Source organism: Acomys russatus, chromosome 19 (genome assembly GCF_903995435.1).
Source record: "Acomys russatus chromosome 19, mAcoRus1.1, whole genome shotgun sequence".
Classification (NCBI taxonomy): domain Eukaryota; kingdom Metazoa; phylum Chordata; class Mammalia; order Rodentia; family Muridae; genus Acomys; species Acomys russatus.
Window position 1 is genome coordinate 7,154,079 of NC_067155.1, and position 18,715 is coordinate 7,172,793.

At 52.1% G+C, this 18,715-nt stretch overlaps 1 protein-coding gene across 1 annotated transcript; it reads left to right on the forward strand.

Annotated features, from left to right (window-relative positions):
• The first annotated feature begins 2,765 nt into the window (after positions 1-2,765).
• Eps8l1 (EPS8 like 1) lies at positions 2,766-18,507 on the forward strand. Its single transcript, XM_051162275.1, has 19 exons — positions 2,766-2,810; positions 7,470-7,510; positions 7,985-8,043; positions 8,443-8,604; positions 8,813-8,962; positions 9,321-9,403; positions 9,729-9,990; positions 10,287-10,413; positions 10,597-10,685; positions 10,790-10,864; positions 11,025-11,173; positions 13,233-13,374; positions 13,492-13,520; positions 16,927-17,056; positions 17,174-17,305; positions 17,445-17,553; positions 17,671-17,845; positions 18,117-18,249; positions 18,360-18,507. Exons 1-19 carry the CDS (start codon positions 2,794-2,796, stop codon positions 18,444-18,446), a joined length of 2,151 nt encoding a protein of 716 aa, XP_051018232.1. The 5' UTR covers positions 2,766-2,793; the 3' UTR covers positions 18,447-18,507.
• The last annotated feature ends 208 nt before the right edge of the window (positions 18,508-18,715 follow it).

Genomic DNA, 18,715 nt, shown 5'->3' on the forward strand with positions numbered 1-18,715 from the left:
TCGAACTCACAGCGATCCGCCAGCCTCTGCCTCCCGAGTGCTGGGATTAAAGGTGTGCGCCACCACCACCCGGCTAAGAACATTTTTATTTAATTGATGCTCTCTAGTTCTTGTCACTTTTCCACAAATGACATGATGCCATCTCTCCTCTTTGTGGCTGCATAGTACTCCCTTGTGTGCCCATCCCACATTTCCCTTACTCATTCAACCATTGACAGGCACCTAAGCTGATTCCACAACTTTGGCTATTATAATATGGTGTTGGGCAAATGTCTGGACATACTGGGCCTCAGTTTCCTCATCTCAGTAAAGCCACACTCATCATGGGTTTGGGGAAGAAATGATGTGCACAGCTTAGTCACAAAGGACCATGACGTGGAGGTAGCATTTCAACAGGATACCTCAGAAAGGTGTCTGTTCATTTAAGGATGTGTCAGGTGGGCTGGACTTTCTGTTTGGGTTTGGGCTTTGTTGTTCTTATCACTGTTTCTTGAGCCCATTGTAGCTCAGGCTGGCCCCAAACTCACTATGCGTCTGAGGAAGCCCTTGAACTCACGGTCCTGGTGCCTCCACCTTCTTAGTGCTGGGCTCACAAGCATGTGTAGCCATGACCAATTTATGTGATATTGGGGGTTGAACCCAGCCTTCATGTGTGCTAAGGCAAGAATGTGCCAATTGAGCTCCATCCTCAAACAGGGTCTAACACTCTAGCCCAGGCTGGCCTTGAACAGACTACATAGTTCAGGCTGGCCTCCAACTTTACACGGTCTTTCCACCTCTGCCTCCTGGCTGGTGTCACAGGAGTGACCCACCACATCCAGCTTTGTCAGGGGTTCTCAACCTCTGGGTCGCAGCCCTTTTGGGGCGGGGGGATCATATATTAGATATCCTATATATCAGAGGTTTACATTACAATACACAGCAGTAGCAAAATTACAGTTATGAAAGAGCAACAAAATAATTCCATGGTTGGGGGATCACCACAACATGAGAAACTGTATTAAAGGGTTGCAGCATTTGGAAGGTTAAAAACCACACTGTGCTAGGTATCTAATAACATGAGTTGTTATTATTATCATTATCATTATCATTATTATTATTATTATTATTGTTATTATTATTATTACTCCTATTATTATTATTATATAACTTTACAGGCTGGCTGCAGCTCCCTCCTCTCCTCTCAGCCCCACCCTCATGCCCCCTCCCCCGGTTCTCCTCTCCACTTCACTGAGAAGAGGAGGGGCCCCCATGGGTACCTACCCGCCCTGGCACATCAGAACTAAGTACATTCTCTCCCACTGAGACCAGGGACAAGTCTTAGCCCTCAGCTCCATGGAGGATGACAGAGGAAAATTCCCCAAGGGAGACAGAAAAGGGTAGGTGGAGCCTAGAGTTAGGGAGAAGGCAATTCTGGATAGGTGTCCCAGGAGCCAGGGTGCGTGCTGTCCCTGGTCACACAGTTAGTGTTTTATCTCCTTTTACTCTCTCTCTCTCTCTCTCTCTCTCTCTCTCTCTCTCTCTCTCTCTCTCTTTCTCTCTCTCTCTCTCTCTCTCTCTGACCTAGCTGTATGAACAAGTGGCCCAACCACTCCACACCTTAACTTCCTCACCAGTCAAGAAGAAATCCAACCTCCACCCCACCCCCAGCCGGGAGGAGGAGGAAGACTCAAAGACATATGTGAGGTGGAGCTTTTCACTCCGACGACGACGTGTGAATAAGTGTGACAGCAAATCGTTGTTGTTGCTCTGTTGTTACAACGGACACACATAATTTCCAGGATCCCCTACAGCTGACCCAGCCCCTGCACTTGAGACTGCGTGTGTGTTTGCCAGCCCCGCCCCTGAGCCACCTCAGGCCAGCAGTGCCAGGTGAGTGCTCAGGTATGCGAGAGCCACAAGGCCTGGGAGGAGGTAGAAGAAGGAGGAGGAGTCCAGAATACAAGGGAGGGCGAGCTGAAGGCTGAGAGCCAGACAGAGGCAGCAGGTAGGTGAGGAGGCCTGAACCCCGGGAGTGGTCAGGTCAGGCCAGACCCTGGCATTGGGAAGAAGAGAGCTGGGGGCTGCGTACCTGGACTTGAGGGAGAAACGCTGGAGCCTGGACTGAGGACTGGTCCAAGGGAGGAGAGCTGAGGTCTAGACTCTTAGATATGAGAGATAAGGTTCCCTTTGGACCCCTGGTCCTGAGCAAGGATGGCTAGGGTCTAGACTCTTGGATCTGAGGGATAAACTCGCTGGCCCCCTGGGTCTGAGGAGAAAAGGCTGGGACTTGGAACTCTGGGTGTGAGAAAGGAGAGGTGAGGTCTAGCCTTCAGGGTCTGAGGGAGGAGGCTGGGGTCTGGACCCCTGGGTCTGAGGGAGGAGGGCTGGAGTCTAGACCCCTGGCTCTGAGGGAGGAGGGCTGGGATCTGGACCCCTGGCTCTGAGGGAGGAGGCTGGGGTCTGGACTCTTGAATCTGAGGGAGGAGGGCTGGGTCTAGACCCCTGGGTCTGAGGGAGAAGGCTAGGGTCTGGACCCCTGGGTCTGAGGGAGGAGGCTAGGGTCTGGACCCCTGGGTCTGAGGGAGGAAGACTGGGTCTGGACTGGGCCTGAAGGTAAGTGGTCAGGTCTTGACTCTAAAGGAGGGAGTTGGGGTGGGGGTGGGGGGGGACGGGAACAGTATAAGGGGACTCCTTGGTCTGAGGGAAGAGGGTTGGGCCAGGGTCACGTGCCTGAAGCCAAGTCAGTTTACTCATGTCTTTGCTAGCTCTCAAGGCCCCTCCAAGTGGACAAAGCACCGTCATTCTGCCACCATGAGCACCACCCCAGGGTAAGTGCCCCCCTTGCCCGGCAACCCTAGCCCCTCCACCCTTCCCCCACACCTGCCGATCCTGTTTCTTCAGCCCCAGGCTCTAGGTATCCAGGAGGAATGCTCCCCCTCTCTGGCCAGCCTGTGGTTGGGCACAGACAGAAGGGGTTCCCATTGTAAATTTGGATACTCTACCTTGGTGTGCCTCTGGCAGGGGCATGCCACCTACTGGATCCCCCAGCCTCTACTCTCCATAAACAGGAATAGGGACATGTTGTTGACAGAATCATGTAGGACAGGACTCAGCTGACCGTCCCATAACAGGCACCCCACCTTTAGGAACCGCCACTGTTCCCTTCCTTATCTTAGTATTAAGTGTCGACCTTCGGCTAGAAAAGTAGGGCCGAGGAAAGTGAAGACCTGGAGGGAGCAGGCAGGAAAGACAAACAAAGAGTGGAAATTAAACCAGGGGATGTAGTGAGCCTCCAGCTCAACGGTGGTAGTCAAATGTAGCGACATGTGACAAACAAGATCAGCATAAAAGGCCAGAGTCAAACTAGTCTTTAAATGCCTAGCTCTGAGCCCACCCCCCACTGTTTTTCTGGTAGAAATGGGGATTTTTTTTTTTTTTTTTAAACTGCAGGGAGTGGGGATGTGGCTCAGCTAATAGAGTGCTTGCCTAGCATGTTTGAAACAGTCGGGTCTAATCCACAGCGCCACATAAATAAGGCATGCGCACATAAGCAGTGGTGTGGGGGGGGGGAGGCAGGGGGCGGGCTGGAAAGATGGCTCCATTGTTCTTCCAGAGGACCCAGGTTCAATCTCCAGCATCTGTCTGAAACTCTAGTTCCAGGGAATACGACACCTCACAGAGATATACATACATATAGGCAAAATACTGGTGCACATAAAATAAATAAACCTTGGTTTTTTGTTGTTCTTGGGTTTTGTTGTTGTTGTTTTGTTTTTCAAAACAGGGTTTCTCTGTGTAGCCTTGCCTATCCTGGACTCACTCTGTAGACCAGGCTGGCCTCAAACTGCCTGCCTCTGACTCCCAAGTGCTGGGTTTAAACAGGTGCACCACCATGGCCCAGCTTAAATAAATCTTTTTTTTTTTTTTTAAAGAAAAGAAAAATAGTAGAGACATTGTTTCAAAAACATGTAAATGAATAATTTATTATTTGTTAAATTAATACTTTATTAAATATGTAATAATAAAGACTATGCCTGTATTCCCAGTACTTAGGATGTAAAGGCAGGAGGATCAGGAGTTCAAAGTCATCCTCAACTTTGGGGCCAGTCTGGGCTACATGTGACTCTGTCTCAACAACCACAACAACAACAAAGGAATTATTGCATGTGGTAATTTTTAAAAAAGATTTATGTATTTATGTACACAGTGTTTTGCCTATATGTACCCTGCAGGCCAGAAGAGGGCGCCAGATCTCACAGATGGTTGTGAGCCACCATGCAGTTGCTGGAAATTGAACTCAGGACCTTTATTAAGAGCAGCCAGTGCTCTTAACCTCTGGGCAATCTCTCCAGTAGTAATTTTAAAAGGAGACTGAGGACAGGAAGAGACAGGGGAATGCTTTGCCTGGAAAGATCTGAGCCACAATGGGAGGGGAAGGAAGTAACTCCACACTCCAGCTACCATATTCTCATATATTGAGCAACTGCACGTGTTAAGCCCTGTGTACCAACATAATCAGAATAGTAACTATTACTGAGAATGAAAAATACTTCACCTGCTGGGTTGAATTTGCACAACAACCACACCAGATAGATGCTGTGTTATGTTCCGGGGAGGGAAGCTGAGGTAGGAAAGGCTCGGTCCTCTTACCAGGGTCTTGTAGGGTTGTTTGTTTTTGTAGGTCTATTTCTATTGGTATTTGTGTGTGTGTATGTCTGTGGGTGCAGTACCTGCAGAAGTCAGAAGAAAACGCTGGGTTTCCTGGAGCTGGTTACAGGCAGTTGTGAACTGCCTGCTGTGCGTGTTGGGAACTGAGCTTGGATCCTCTGGAAGAGCAGTGCTTGGCCCCTAATTGCTCAGCTAGCCCTCCAGCCCTGGGCTCTTAGCTTTTTGTGTTTGTGTTTGTTTGTTGTTTTTGTTTTTCTGTTGTTTTGTTTCGTTTACACGGTCTTGCTTTTGTTGTTCGGTTTGGTTTGGTTTTTGAGACAGGCTCTCACTATGTAGCCCTGGCTAGCCTCAAACTTACAGAAATCCTCCCTTCTTTGTCTCCTGAGTTCTGGGACGATGAGTGTGCACTAATTATACCAGGCTCTGCCCTTCATCTTTGTATTAGTCAGGAATCTCTAAAGGAACAGAACTGGTAGAGTGAATACACACACATACACACACCTACACATGAACACACACTCACACATACACATGAGCAACACTCACATTTATACATGAATTCACACACACATGTACACACACTCACACATAAACACTCATGCACAGTCACACATATACCCATACACTCACATACACATGAACACATATACACACACACACACACACGCATGAACACACACACACACACACGACTTATTAGAGTGGCTTGCATACCGTGGTCTGCGTATGGCTGTCTCACAATAGAAAAGCCAAGAATCTGGTGATTGTTTAGTACACAGGACTGAATGTGTGAGCAGTCCCAGTGTGGTGGTGGAGTCCCCGGGAATTCCTAGAGGGCTGCTGGTCTTCAGTCTACCTTAGAATTCTGAAGGCATGTATTCTAATACCGTTCGCGGGATGCCTCGGGAATAGAACAGATGACATTGCCGGTGACAATGAAGACAGGCAGGCAAAAAAAAAAAAAAAAAAAAAAAAAAAAAACCAGTTCCTTCCTCTGGGGCCTTTTATGTGGGATGACACCACAAGTGCCATCCAGATTTAGGACAGGTCTCCCCACATCAGATGGTCCAACTGAGAAAACCCTCATAGCTGTGCCCAACAACTTGGATTTTAGTTGATTCCAGACGTAATCAAGTTGACCACCGAGACTTGGCCACCAGTCTTTTTGAATTGTATACATCTTTGAGTCAGTCTCTCGGTCTCGATCTCAGTCTCTGTCGCTGTCTTTCTCTGAGGTGTGTGGAGGCGGGGGTGCCTGCATAGCCTAGGAAAAGGCATTGGTCCCCTGACGCTGGAATTACAGGTGCTTGTGAGCATCCTGGCCTGGATGCCCAGAACTAACCACTCAGCCAACTCTCTGGCCCCATCTGCTCCATGAATTTGAACTCAGAGCTGGATAGAGCGGAGCATGCCTTTGCCCCAGCCTGCAGGGTTCGACTAAAACTCGGGAGGAAGTTCACCTGTTGGTAATGCAAGACACAAAGAAGGAGAGCAAGTCTGATTGATCAAGCTCTCAAACTTTATTAGGCAGGCAGCAGCTTTTATAAGTCAGAAGGCAGGGAAGCATGTTGCTATAGCAACCCAGCTGCCTGCTTTTCTCAAAATACAGGGAATCCCAGGCAGGGTCATAATGTCCTGCCACACAGGGTATCTGGCTCCATCTTTGTCTAGTCTAACTGCTAAACCATAACAGGATTGCTCCATCTCTATCTGTCTTTAGTCTAACTGCTGACCCACAACAGGGTCAGCTAGTTTCTGGTGAAAGGCAAGCTCTAGGAAAAACAGAGACTTAAAGGTGCAGACTCTGACAAGATGGCTGAACATTGGCCATATGGCCTATTGTCCCCAACATGCTTGCGTTGCCAGCAGGCTAGCAGTAGAGGCAGTAAGACAGAAGTTCAGGACCATCCTTAGCTACATAGTGATCACAAGGCCCTATCTCAAAAATGCAAAGGCATTTTTATTGATGGGGAGAGGGAGGGAGAAAGAGAAAGGAAGGAAGGGAGAGAGAGGCTGAGCTTAGTGGTACATGGCCTTAATTCAAGCACCTGGGAGGCAGAGGCAGAAGGATCTCTGTGAATATGAGGCCTGGTCTACAAAGTGAGTTCCAGAACAGCCAAGGCTACATAGGGAGACCTCAATTCAGGGTGAGAAGAAGAGGAATAAAGAGAGAGACAGAGAGACAGAGACACAAAATATTTGAATCCAAGTCTATGTGATATAACGGTCTCTGCCCCCACACATTATCACATCATTCCATCTATTTATTTTATTTTATTTTATTTTATTTTACTTTTCAAGACAAGATTTTTCTGAGTAACAGCCTTGCATATCCTGGAACTCTCTTTGTAAACCAGGCTGGCCTTGAACTCACAGAGATCTGCTTGTCTCTGCCTCCCGAGTGCTGGGATTAAAGACATGTGCCACTTGGCCCGGCTCACATCATATCATCTTTTTTCTTCTTCTTCTTCTTCTTCTTCTTCTTCTTCTTCTTCTTCTTCTTCTTCTTCTTCTTCTTCTTCTTCTTCTTCTGGTTTTTCGAGACAGGGTTTCTCTGTGTAGCCTCGGCTGTCCAAGACTCACTTTGTAGACCAGGCTGGCCTCGAACTCACAGCGATCCAGCTGCCTTTGCCTCCCAAGTGCTGGGATTAAAGGCATGCACCACCACGCCCGGCTTCATACCATCTTAAACTCCAGTGTTGCTCTCACCTGGTCAAACCTTCCATGGCTCTCCATGACCTTCCCTTGCCTAGCATTCCAGAAGCATCTATTACTGGCCCTGCCGGCCTTCTAACCTCTTATTTCTTTTCCTTCACTAGGCCTGAGGCTGCACCCAAACCAAGTGCAAAGTCTATCTATGGTGAGCTTAAGGGTGGAAAAGACCAAGAATATGGGTCTTGGGAGAAGAGAGAAAACAGCCTGTGGTCTTGAGTCTCAGGAGGAGAAGGGCATTGAACCTGGACCCTTGGATCTGAGGGAGGAAGTCTGGGCTCTGGTCTCCTGGGCCTGAAAGGGGAGGCTAGGGTCTAGATTGCTAGGTCTGAGTGGGGAGGCTGGGACCTGTGCTCTTGGGTCTGAGGGAGGAGGCTGGGACCTGTGCTCTTGGGTCTGAGGGAGGAGGCTGGGGGGGGGTCTGTGCTCTTGGGTCTGAGGGAGGAGGTTGGGGTCTGTGCTGTTGGGTCTGAGGGAGGAGGCTGGGTCTGGATTCCTACATCTGAAGGAAGAAGATTGGGGTCTGAACTCCTGGGTTTGAGGGAGGAGGGCTAGGGTAGGGGGTCTAAGGAACAAGGCTGGCATCTGACTCCTGCATGCACTTTCCCCTCCCTTCCCTTAGAACAGAGGAAACGTTACTCCACTGTGGTTATGGCCGACGTGTCCCAGTATCATGTCAATGTAAGTCTGAGGTCTGCATTTTCCTGAGATTTCTCTTGGGGGGAGAAGTGAGCCTGAGGTGGCAGAGGTTTTAAAAACAGATGGTCCATCATGCAGAAAAGACTCTAGGAAAACTCAGTGGGCCCTTCTCTCCCCATGGACATCGTCCTCACTGCCTGAGACCTCAGATCCATCAGATCTTCTGCTGAGCCATCCCCAGTGCTTGGATGCAGGGCCAAGTAGCCAGGAGTCCTGGGTCTGAGGGAGGAGGACTGAGGTCTGGATTCAATAGATCCGAGGAAAGCATCCTGAGGGAAGGGTGGCTAGTCTGAACTGCAAGTCTACCTCTAGAAGCCCTTAGCCCACGCAGCACCAGCCTGGTATTGCCTGGGACTCACTGCTTTCATTGTCTCTTGCCAGCACCTGGTCACCTTCTGCTTGGGGGAGGAAGACGGTGTACACACGGTAGAAGATGCTTCTAGAAAGCTGGCCGTCATGGATAGCCAGGGGCGCGTCTGGGCGCAGGAGATGCTACTGAGAGTGTCACCTGGCCACGTCACTCTACTTGATCCGGTCTCCAAGGTGCCAGGGAGCACGTGGGTGGAAAGAGCAACGGGACCGGGACCTGAGGGTGAATCTTGGCAAGCTGTCTTTTAAGACCTCGGCTGTTAAACAGGGTGTTATTTCTAGGGCCCTAAACTCTTGCGGTTGCCTTGCCCCAGTTCCTGGGCACAGCTGTAGTGGTATCAGGAGTCTGTGCCTCTCTTTACCCTGTGGTCTCGTTCTGCAGGAAGAACTAGAGTCATATCCTCTTGACGCCATCGTACGCTGCGACGCGGTGATGCCCCGAGGCCGGAGCCGCTCGCTGCTGCTCCTGGTGTGCCAAGAGCCAGAGCGTACACAACCAGACGTCCATTTCTTCCAGGGCCTGCTCCTCGGGGTGAGTGGGTGTGGCTCCAGGTAGCTTTCTCTAGTGTGTACTCAAAGGCGGGGCTTCCCTGTTTGGGGCGGGGCCTATGGCAAACAGAGGGGCAAGGCCTAGGAAAGCGGGAGCCAGGTTTGAGAACAGGTTGAACTCTAAACCAAGCCGATGGGAAGAAGATGCGGGCGAAAGGCTGAGATACTCTGAGGCCTTGAGAGAAACATAAGATGGTCTGGGGGAATAGGCAGAACCAAGATGAGGGTCTATGGGGTTTTTCCAAGACAGCCGAAGGGAGGCAGGGCGCTGAAAACCAAAGAGTAGCCTGGGAGGCAATGGGTGGGGCTCAAAGGCGGAGGCCTTAAAGTATGATTCGCAGGCGGAGCTGATCCGTGAGGACATCCAAGGGGCTCTGCAGAACTACCGCTCCGGACGGGGAGAACGCAGGGCAGCCGCGCTCAGGTGAGGGGAAGGAGAAAGCAGACGCTAAGCGCCCGGCAAACATTCTCCCGAAAATTTATGGCTCTCATTCTCCTCAACTAAGAAATGGGCTTGGTATCAACAGCCTAGAAGGTTGAATGTGGTGACAAGTTAGCCTTGGCCAGGTCTTGCCTATTACCTCCCAGACCAGGTGACCGACCTCCCTCTCCAATTTTCTACTGTAGCTAGTGTTGGTTTGTCCAATTTCTGACTATGGTACGCGCAGCTTACGTTTGATGCCCTGCCTCCCTCCCTGGTCCCATCGGTTGGCCCAGTCTCAGTTTTCCCCTTCTCACTCACTACTCAGGGCAACGCAGGAGGAGCTGCAACGCGGAGCCTCTCAGGCTGCGGAGACCCCGCCCTTACAGCGTCGCCCGTCAGTCCGCGCGGCGATCAGCACCTTGGAACCATCCGCAGGCCGCGGGCGACCCCAAGTGGAGCCAATTCCAGAGACCGAAGAAGCAAGGAGACCCGACTCAGCGCGCACCTCGAGCAACGCAGACCCTACCTCCCCGGACCTGGGCCCACGGGGTCCTGAGCTGGCGGGTTTGCAGGCGGAGAGGGACGTGGTAAGCATGCGTGAAAGGCACCAGTTTCGAGGAAAGGATTCTCACGATAATCAAGTCAAACTAGGGGTGAAGAGCGAGATTCAGGTGTGACTTGCTGACAACGTGCTGGGCTCCAGAGTGGGGCTTAGTTCTAGAAGTATGGTTAGAGTCTTTGGTATAGACCACCCATTGCGGCAGTTATGGGCGTGGCCTGACATAGGGGGTGTGCCCAAGGGCTCAGACGGGCGACCTGGACCTGGACCAGAGTCTGAGACTCAGGAGCACCACTACTCTTGCCCCTCTCTTGCGTGTGGCAGGATATCCTGAACCACGTGTTTGACGACGTGGAGAGTTTTGTATCAAGACTGCAAAAGTCAGCAGAGGCTGCCCGGGTTTTGGAGCACCGCGAGCGCGGCCGCAGGACACGGCGCCGAGCTGCTGGAGGTAAAGTGCCACCATACAGACCGGAGAACGCACCTTCCCGGATGATGTCCAAATAGTCTCTCTCCCTGGGGTCTCCCACCACCCACCAGGTCTGACTTCCTAAGGCCATATGTTTGGGCGTTTACTCTTTTGGAACTCTTATCAAATGCTGTCCGGGTGTCCTCACCTGCTCCCCACCCACAGAGGGCCTGCTGACACTGAGGGCCAAGCCGCCCACCGAGGCTGAATACACTGACGTGCTGCAGAAAATCAAATACGCCTTCAGTCTGCTGGTGAGGACCCAACCGTTGCTGGGTATTGATAGGATAAGGGCCCTGTGACTCTGGCCCATCCATCACCTGCGCACTAATATTAAAATGACCTACATCCACTCCAGGCCCGGTTGCGTGGCAACATCGCCAACCCCTCCTCTCCAGAGCTGTTGCACTTTCTCTTCGGACCTCTCCAGATGGTGAGACTCACTCCCAGCCCTCAGGGCTCCCCTTCCCCCCTTCCCTCCTATCCCCCTTCCTCCCTACACCACCCCCCACCCCCACCCCGGCCGTTCCCGCTTTGGAAGGTTTGGGATTAGACTCTTGTTGACATGCCCACTCCTGTTGGGGGTATGGTAGATTGTGAACACTTCCGGCGGCCCTGAGTTTGCAAGCAGCGTGCGACGACCACATCTGACATTGGAGGCTGTGGCACTGCTCCGCGACAATGTCACTCCTCGTGAAAATGCCTTATGGACGTCGCTTGGGGACTCCTGGACCCGCCCAGGGTGAGAGAGGAAACTTGAATGTAGAGGCAGGACTTGGCCTGCAGAATGCTGCTGAATAACCTGAGGAGAGGACAAGGCTTAAGACAAATGCCAGGATTCAATTGGAGAAAAGGCTCGGAAGTAGCGGGAACAGGTTTAAGATCTGATCAACAACCACATGGTGGCTCACAGCCATCTACAATGTGATCTAATGCCCTCTTCTGGCCTGCAGGTGTATGTGCAGGCAGGAAAAAAAAATCTAATAAACCGGACATGGGGGGGCGTGGTGGACCACGCCTTTAATCCCGGCACTCAGGAGGCAGAGGCAGGTGGATCTCTGTGAGTTTGAGGCCAGCCTTGTCTTAAAAAAAAAAAAAAAAATCTAAGCAGACAGATTGAAGCAAAAAGGCAGAGGCCTAGAGAATGTAGAGACTGGGCAAAAATGAGTAGTAGGTAAGTGTGGGACGCACCACATGGAGGAGACGGAGAGGGAGGGGCATCTGTGCTAGGAGGTTTCAGGGTAGAGGCGAGCCTGAGACCAGGAGTGGGTCAAAGGGCACGATGAATTGATCTAAGTATTTAGAAAGTAGCTAGAAGCCTGGGCTTGGTGGCGTCTGCCCTTTATCCCAGCTCTTGAAAAGTGGCGACCAGAGAATCAGAAGTTAAAGACTATCCTCCTCCAGTAAAAGGCCAGCCCGAGCGAGACCCCATCAGTCACAAAAATGGGGGCTCAGGGGGTACAAGTTTGATTCTGGAACTCACATAAACGTGGGCGGAGAGATGCGCCCTCCTCCCCCAACAACACTGTCCCCTGACTGTCACACGTGCTCACCCACACCCACACACTCACAACAATAAAACAGATTAATATTTTACGTAATCAACACTTAGGAAGTGGTCAGGAGGATAGCTGCACGTCAAAGCCCCGCCCGACAGCCAGGGCTGTCTATCTGTCAGGACCGCCCCAACCCTTCACCCTCCAAAATAGGAAAAGCTTTGGCAGCAGAGGCTGGGTGGCCCGGGGGGGGGGGGCGGCGGGGGGGCATGACAGTGGCATCAGTGTTTTCAGAAAAATAAGTAATGGGTGGTTAGGGCACATACTGCTCTTCTGGAGAAGCTGGGTTGGGTTCCCAGCACCCACATGGCGGTCCACAGCTATTTATAACCCCAGTTTCAGAGCATCTGATGCCCTCCATCTGCCCTCCCAGGCATACACTTATGTGCATGCAAGTAAAACACCATACACATAAAACGCTTTATTTCGTTAGTTAGTTATCTGTTTATATATTTATTTACTTTGGGTTTTGCTTTGTTTTTCTCAACAGGGTTTCTCTATGTACCCCTGGCTGTCCTGGAACTTGTCCTGTAGACTAGGCTAGACTCAGAAATCTGCTGCCTGCCTCTGTCTTAGAGTGGTGGGATTTAAAAAGCCGTGAGACACCACCTCTTGGCTTTTTTGTTTTGTTTTTGTTTTGTTTTTCGAGATAGGGTCTCTCTGTATAGCCTTGGCTGTCCTGGACTCGCTTTGTAGACTAGGCTGGCCTCGAACTCATAGCGATCCACCTACCTCTGTCTCCCGAGTGCTGGGATTAAAGGCGTCTACCCGGTTTAATTTTTTTTTTTAATAAAGAAAGAAATATAATGTCCTGAGTGGGGCTTAGAGGGTAAAAGCAAAGAGAGATGAGTTAAGAATTGTGAGGCTAGCTTTTAGATCACTTTCCGCCCCCCACCCCCACCCCCAACTGGGCTGCCTTGTCGGGCTTCCATGGAAAAGGATACGCTTACTCTTGGTGCACCTTGATGTGCCAGGGTGGGTTTTGGGGTGGGGGTGGGGGACCTGGTTTCCCTTTTCTGAGGAGAAGGGGAGGGGGAGAGGGGGGGAAAGGCTAGGAGGGCGGAACCGGGTGGAGAGGAGGGAGCGGTCTGCGATCTGGATGTAAAATGAATAAGTAAATAAATTTAATAATAATTTAAAAAGAATTGTAAGGATAGAACCAGGTTTGCAGGAAGAGAGAAATTTTGTGAACTATTGCTTGGGGCTGAGTTTAGCCCAACCTTCGTGTGGGTCTCCTGACCACAGGGTGGAGCTGCCCCCGGAAGAAGGATCTCCATACATCCCAGAATTCTGCAGCGGCTGGGAGCCTCCGGCCGCTGACCCACAGGGCCGTCCCTGGGAGGACCCGGTGGAAAAGCAGCTACAGCACGAGAAACGGCGCAGGCAGGTGAGGCGGAGCTGCCGGGGAAGCACTAGGCTCACGGTATCGGAGCCACAGGGCTGAGCCAGGCAGTCTTGAGGTCTAACCTGCCTGACCCCAACCAAGCTCTCTTCCTTCCCGCAGCAAAGCGCCCCCCAGGTCGCTGTCAATGGGTAAGTGTACGCTGCTGCAGGGCGGCCAGGGCCGGTGTTGGGAGGGCCGAGTCCCGGGGTCACCCCCGGCACTGACTCCGACCTTTCCCTTTTTTCTTGTCTGGTTTTTTCCCCCCTCTGCCTTCCCGGCTCTTTGCAGGTGGGTGAGGTGGTGAAGAGGTGGGGCCGGGGCGGGTGGGGGTTGGCGCAAAGGGGGGGGCAGATCTCTGGGTCCAAGGGAAGAGGGAATGGAGGCTTGGAATTTCTGAAGCTAACACTGTTAGGTGCTAAGAGTGAATGTGTCCACGGGTTTGGATCTCAGTGTCCTCAAGAGGCTGTAAAGGTGCAGTTTGGTGGTCTGGGGTCTGGGAAGGCACCGAGCTTGGGTTTTGAGAGCACAGGAGCGCTGGATGTTAGGGGAAGGATTGGAGATATAAAAACTGAGTTGGTACTTTTAGAAGCCGGGGACAAGATTGAGAAAACGTTAGAACACGCTGGCATCTCTGGGCCACGAACTGAGGTGGGACTTTTGGCTTCCCGGTGCTCTAAGGAATAGAGCACCTACTGGGAGCAAACTGGACCGCTAGCGGGACTAAAAGGACAGAGGGAATTGAAGGTTGAGACCTGGACGCCTGCCTACTTTGCTGGGAAGGCGAGACCTAGGGACCTAAATGGATGGTCCTACCGAAATGTGGAAGCTGAGGGTTGTAGGTCCCAGGGGTTGGGGTTGGGGGTGGGAGGAGATGATGGAGAGGGGTCACAACGCTAGGAGCCAGGAGTGGAGGGAGGCGGATGTGGGTTAAGAAGAGAGTGGGAAAGCTGGAGAAGATGGGTGAGGGTCTAAGTGAGGGCCCCAGCAGAGGGTCTCAGCAGGGACGGCACACTGGGACCTGTCAGCCCCACACAGGGGGTGCCGAGGCCCTGAAGAGCCCCCCTCTCCTTTGCACAGGTAGGCCTGATCCGGGATGAGGTCTCTCTTGTTGGGGGAGCCAGAGCCAACCGTCCCCCAAGCTGCTTGGTGTTGCAGGACCCTCTTTTCTATCTGCCTCTTCTGAACCTTGAGCTCGACACTTCTGGCTTCTCGTTTAACTTCTCTGGCTGTAATTTCTTTGCCTGGAAACGTGAGAAGGAGGGTCTCTGTGGCTGGGACTCAGCTCGAGTTCAAATCCAGCTGCCTGCAGAACAGATCACAGTGTCCCTGACAAGGACAGCAAGGAGCCAGATAAGGCGCACCTTTCTTTTGCGCCCTGACCATTACTACACTGCCCCTCAGTTCCTTCCCTATAAAAAGTGAAACACTGGCCGGGCAGTGGTGGCCCATGCGTTTAATCCCACTACTCCGGAGGCAGAGGCAGGTGGATCGCTGTGAGTTCGAGGCCAGCCTGGTCTACAAAGCGAGTCCAGGACAGCCAAGGTTACACAGAGAAACCCTGTCTTGAAAAACAAGAAGTGAAACAACATATTCTGGTGACGCAGGCCTGAAATCCCAGCAAACTCAAAAGCAGGAAGTAGGAGGATCAAATGTCCAAGGCCCTACCTAGATTACAGAGCGAGCCTCAAATGCCAGCCTGAGCAAAGCAGCAAGGCCTTGCCTCAAAATAAAGAATAAAATAAAATAATTAAAATAAAAAGTTAAAAAGAGGCCCAGGCAAGGAGAATATAGGCAGTAAGCTTCGAACCCCTACCAAGACCTAGCCGACGAACATGATACTCTCCACCGTTGAGTGGAGAGTGAGATCTGACTCTCACACGAACTCTGGTGCCCCTTTTCTGACCATGTCCCCCGGATGGGGAGACCTGGTGGCACTCAGAGGAAGGATAGCTAGTTACCAAGAAGAGACTTGATATTCTGAGAGCATATATAGGGGGAGGAGGTCTCCCTCGGTCACAGACATAGGGGAGGGGAGAAGGGGAGAAATGGGAGGAAACAGGGGAAGGGCTAACAATCAAGATGTAATATGAATAAATTAATAAAAAAAAAAAAAAACAAGGCAGAAAGTCTTGGGAGCTGGGAAAAAAAAAAAAAAAGAGGCCCAGGAGCAGCCGGAGAAATGGCTTAGTGGTTAAGAGAGGACCAGGGCTAAATGCCCAGCAGCCACATGGCAGCTGACAACCATCTCTAACTCCAGTCCCAGCAGATCTAACACTCTCTTTGGTCTCTGCAACCACCAAGCACAAGACATAAAATAAAACAGAGGGCTGTGATGTAGCTCAGTGGCAGAGCATTTGCCTAGAATCCACCAGCCAAGGCTTGGGGGCACAGCTCAGGAGTAGAGTAACCGCCTAAGACTCCAGTAGTGAGCAGGGCGGTGGTGGCGCACGCCTTTAATCCCAGCACTTGGGAGGCAGAGGCAGGCGGATCTCTGTGAGTTCGAGGCAAGCCTGGTCTACAAAGTGAGTCCAGGACAGCCAAGGATACACAGAGAAACCCTGTCTTGAAAAACCAGACCCCAAAAAATAAAAAATAAAAGAATCCAGTAGTGAGAGGTTGGGAGTATGGCTTTATGGTAGAATCCAACCAGTGAAGGGCTATGCCCATGGCTCAGCTATAGAACCCTTTCCTAATATCCATCGTTGAAGGCCTGGGCTGTGGCTCAGAAGTAGAGCACTTGCCTGGAATCTACCAGTGAGGGGGCGGAGAAATGGGTCAGTGGTACAGTGTCTGCCTAGCACACATGAGGTACTGGGTTCAATCCCTCGTGCCACAAAGAGGGTGGAGGGGGAATACCGGTGAGATCTCTGGAGAAGGATGTGAGCTGTGTCCAAGCTTACGGAACTCAGGGTAGCTCCAGGAGAGTTGAGTCTGAAGAGGATTGGTATATAAACATGAGCGTTAGCTACCGTTTGTGCCTTACTCATTCTCCTAGCCAATTAGAGGCCTGCTGGCTCTAGCTGCCCTGAGTCTCCCTGGTCTCACTTGTAAAATGCAAGTGAGGGGCTGGAGAGGTTGCTCAGGGGTTGCAGAGGACCTAGGGTCAGTTCCCAGCGCCACATGATGGGCCACAAGTGTCTGTAACTCCAGCACTAGGAAGCCAGCTCTAGGATGCCCTCCTCTGTGACTACTGCAGGTAGTGCACGTACACGCGTGCAGGCAAAACACACACACAAATAAAGTTAAGAACAAAAAGGGAAAGAGGAAGTGAGGGGCTGGAGCTCAGAAGTAAAGCACTTCCCTAGCTTGCACAAGGCCCTGGGTTCAAGCCCATAAAGAATTAGATAGTAATCATAATACATCATGTTTACTGCACGGTGCCAGGCAAGGAAATGAGCTAACTATAGTCAAGCTGTGACTCCAACGTCAAGTCTGTATTAACATATTAACCTGGGCCCCTGCTTGGCTCTAACCCCACCTCACATTAGCACCTTATAATCCAGACCAGCAAGGCTGGCTATCTCCTGAATCTCCTGCCGGTTTCATTCTCCCCAGTCATCAAGATCCAGGACTGGAAGCTGAGCCCCAGCTAGAAGAGAGAGCCAGAAAGTGGGTCCTGTGTAATTATGACTTCCAGGCCCGAAATAGCAGCGAGCTGTCTGTCAAGCACCGAGATGTGTTGGAGGTTAGGGGTGCTGGGGCGGGGGAGAGTAGGAGGGGAGCTGAGAGCCTGTAATTGGCTAGTCGCGCATAGACTAGGCACAGAACCAGGGCACAAATTTTCTGTTTCTACTCCACCTAGGTCCTGGATGACAGGCGCAAATGGTGGAAAGTTCGGGACCATGAGGGACAGGAGGGCTATGTACCCTATAACATCCTGACGCCCCACCCTGGACCTCAGGTGCACCGCAGCCAAAGCCCTGCAAGAAACCTAGTAAGTCAGAATATTTTTTTGGCTACTTCAGGGAAAAATCGGGGCGAGACCGTAGGTCCTTGGAAAGTAGAGTGTTTAGGTGTTTGTCGAGAAAGGAGCTGGAAACTTTATCCCTCCCTCTCTCCTTATTCCCCTCCAGGAGACTAGCACCCCTCCTCCCCCACCTGCCCCAGCTCCAGCCCCTACTCAGGTGCGGCCCCAGTGGGACAGTTGCGACAGTCTCAACACTTTGGACCCCAGCGAGAAGGGTGAGTGGTGGAGGGTCACTCTGGGAAGTGATCCTTGCCTTTGCTTTTCAGGCTCCACCCGAATCCCTGGCCCCGGCGCCCTGAGTGCGCACTCCCTTCACGGTTTCCCTCCTGCAGAGAAATTCTCCCAGATGCTCTGTGTCAATGAAGAGCTGCAGGCGCGCCTGGCGCAGGGCCGTTCGGGTCCTAGCCGGGTAGCCCCGGGGTCCCGCGCCCCGGAGCCCCAGCTCAGCCCGCGATCTGAGGCCTCGGCGGTCCGTGCCTGGCTGCAGACCAAGGGCTTTAGCTCTGGGTGAGTGGAGTCCCGCTGCTAGTCCGCTGAGACTGTTACCGGAGCTGGAAGTGGAGGCTCCAACTGGTCCAGGGGCGGGGGGGGGGGGGGGGGGGGAGGCGTGGAAATCTATGGTATCGCCTTAGTGAAGCCCCAGGTCTCTAGAGCCTGAGCCCCTCCGCCCCAATTTTCTTGCTTGAAAGCTCTGATTGGACCAGCAGATAGGTGGGTGTGACACGATTGGTGGGGCTGTGGAAGCTTGAGCTGGGATGGTCCCTGCTGCCTTGCTCAGGACTGTGGACGCACTCGGCATGCTGACCGGTGCACAGCTCTTCTCACTGCAAAAGGAGGAGTTGAGGGCAGTGTGCCCCGAGGAAGGGCCGCGAGTGTACAGCCAAGTTACTGTGCAGCGCGCGCTGCTGGAGGTGAGAGAATCACTCGCCCCCACTCCGCCCCCGGTCCCCTCCACCCCCACGAGGCGATGGTCACCCAGGATTCACATACTCAGGTCTTGATTTCCACCCCCACCCTCCAGGACAGAGAAAAAGTGTCAGAGCTGGAGGCCGTGATGGAGAAGCAAAAGAAAAAAGTGGAAGGCGAGAGCAAAGCAGAAGTCATTTGATTCTTCCTGGCTCGTTTACAAAAAGTGATAAGACGGAGGGGTTCCCAGCGCCCCCTAGGAATCCTCCCCGTCACCAGCGGCTGTAGATGCCCTAAAGATCTCCCTCCCAGCGTCTCCCTGCAGACTGCACTGACAGAGGGACTGAAGGGACTGGGGGAAGTGGGTGGAGCATAGACACTACCAGAGAGGCACACCCAAGAGGTGCAGTGAGGGACCTGCGCGTTGTGGTGTGTTATAAACAGCCTCCTTTTAGGCCGTGTCCACGTACT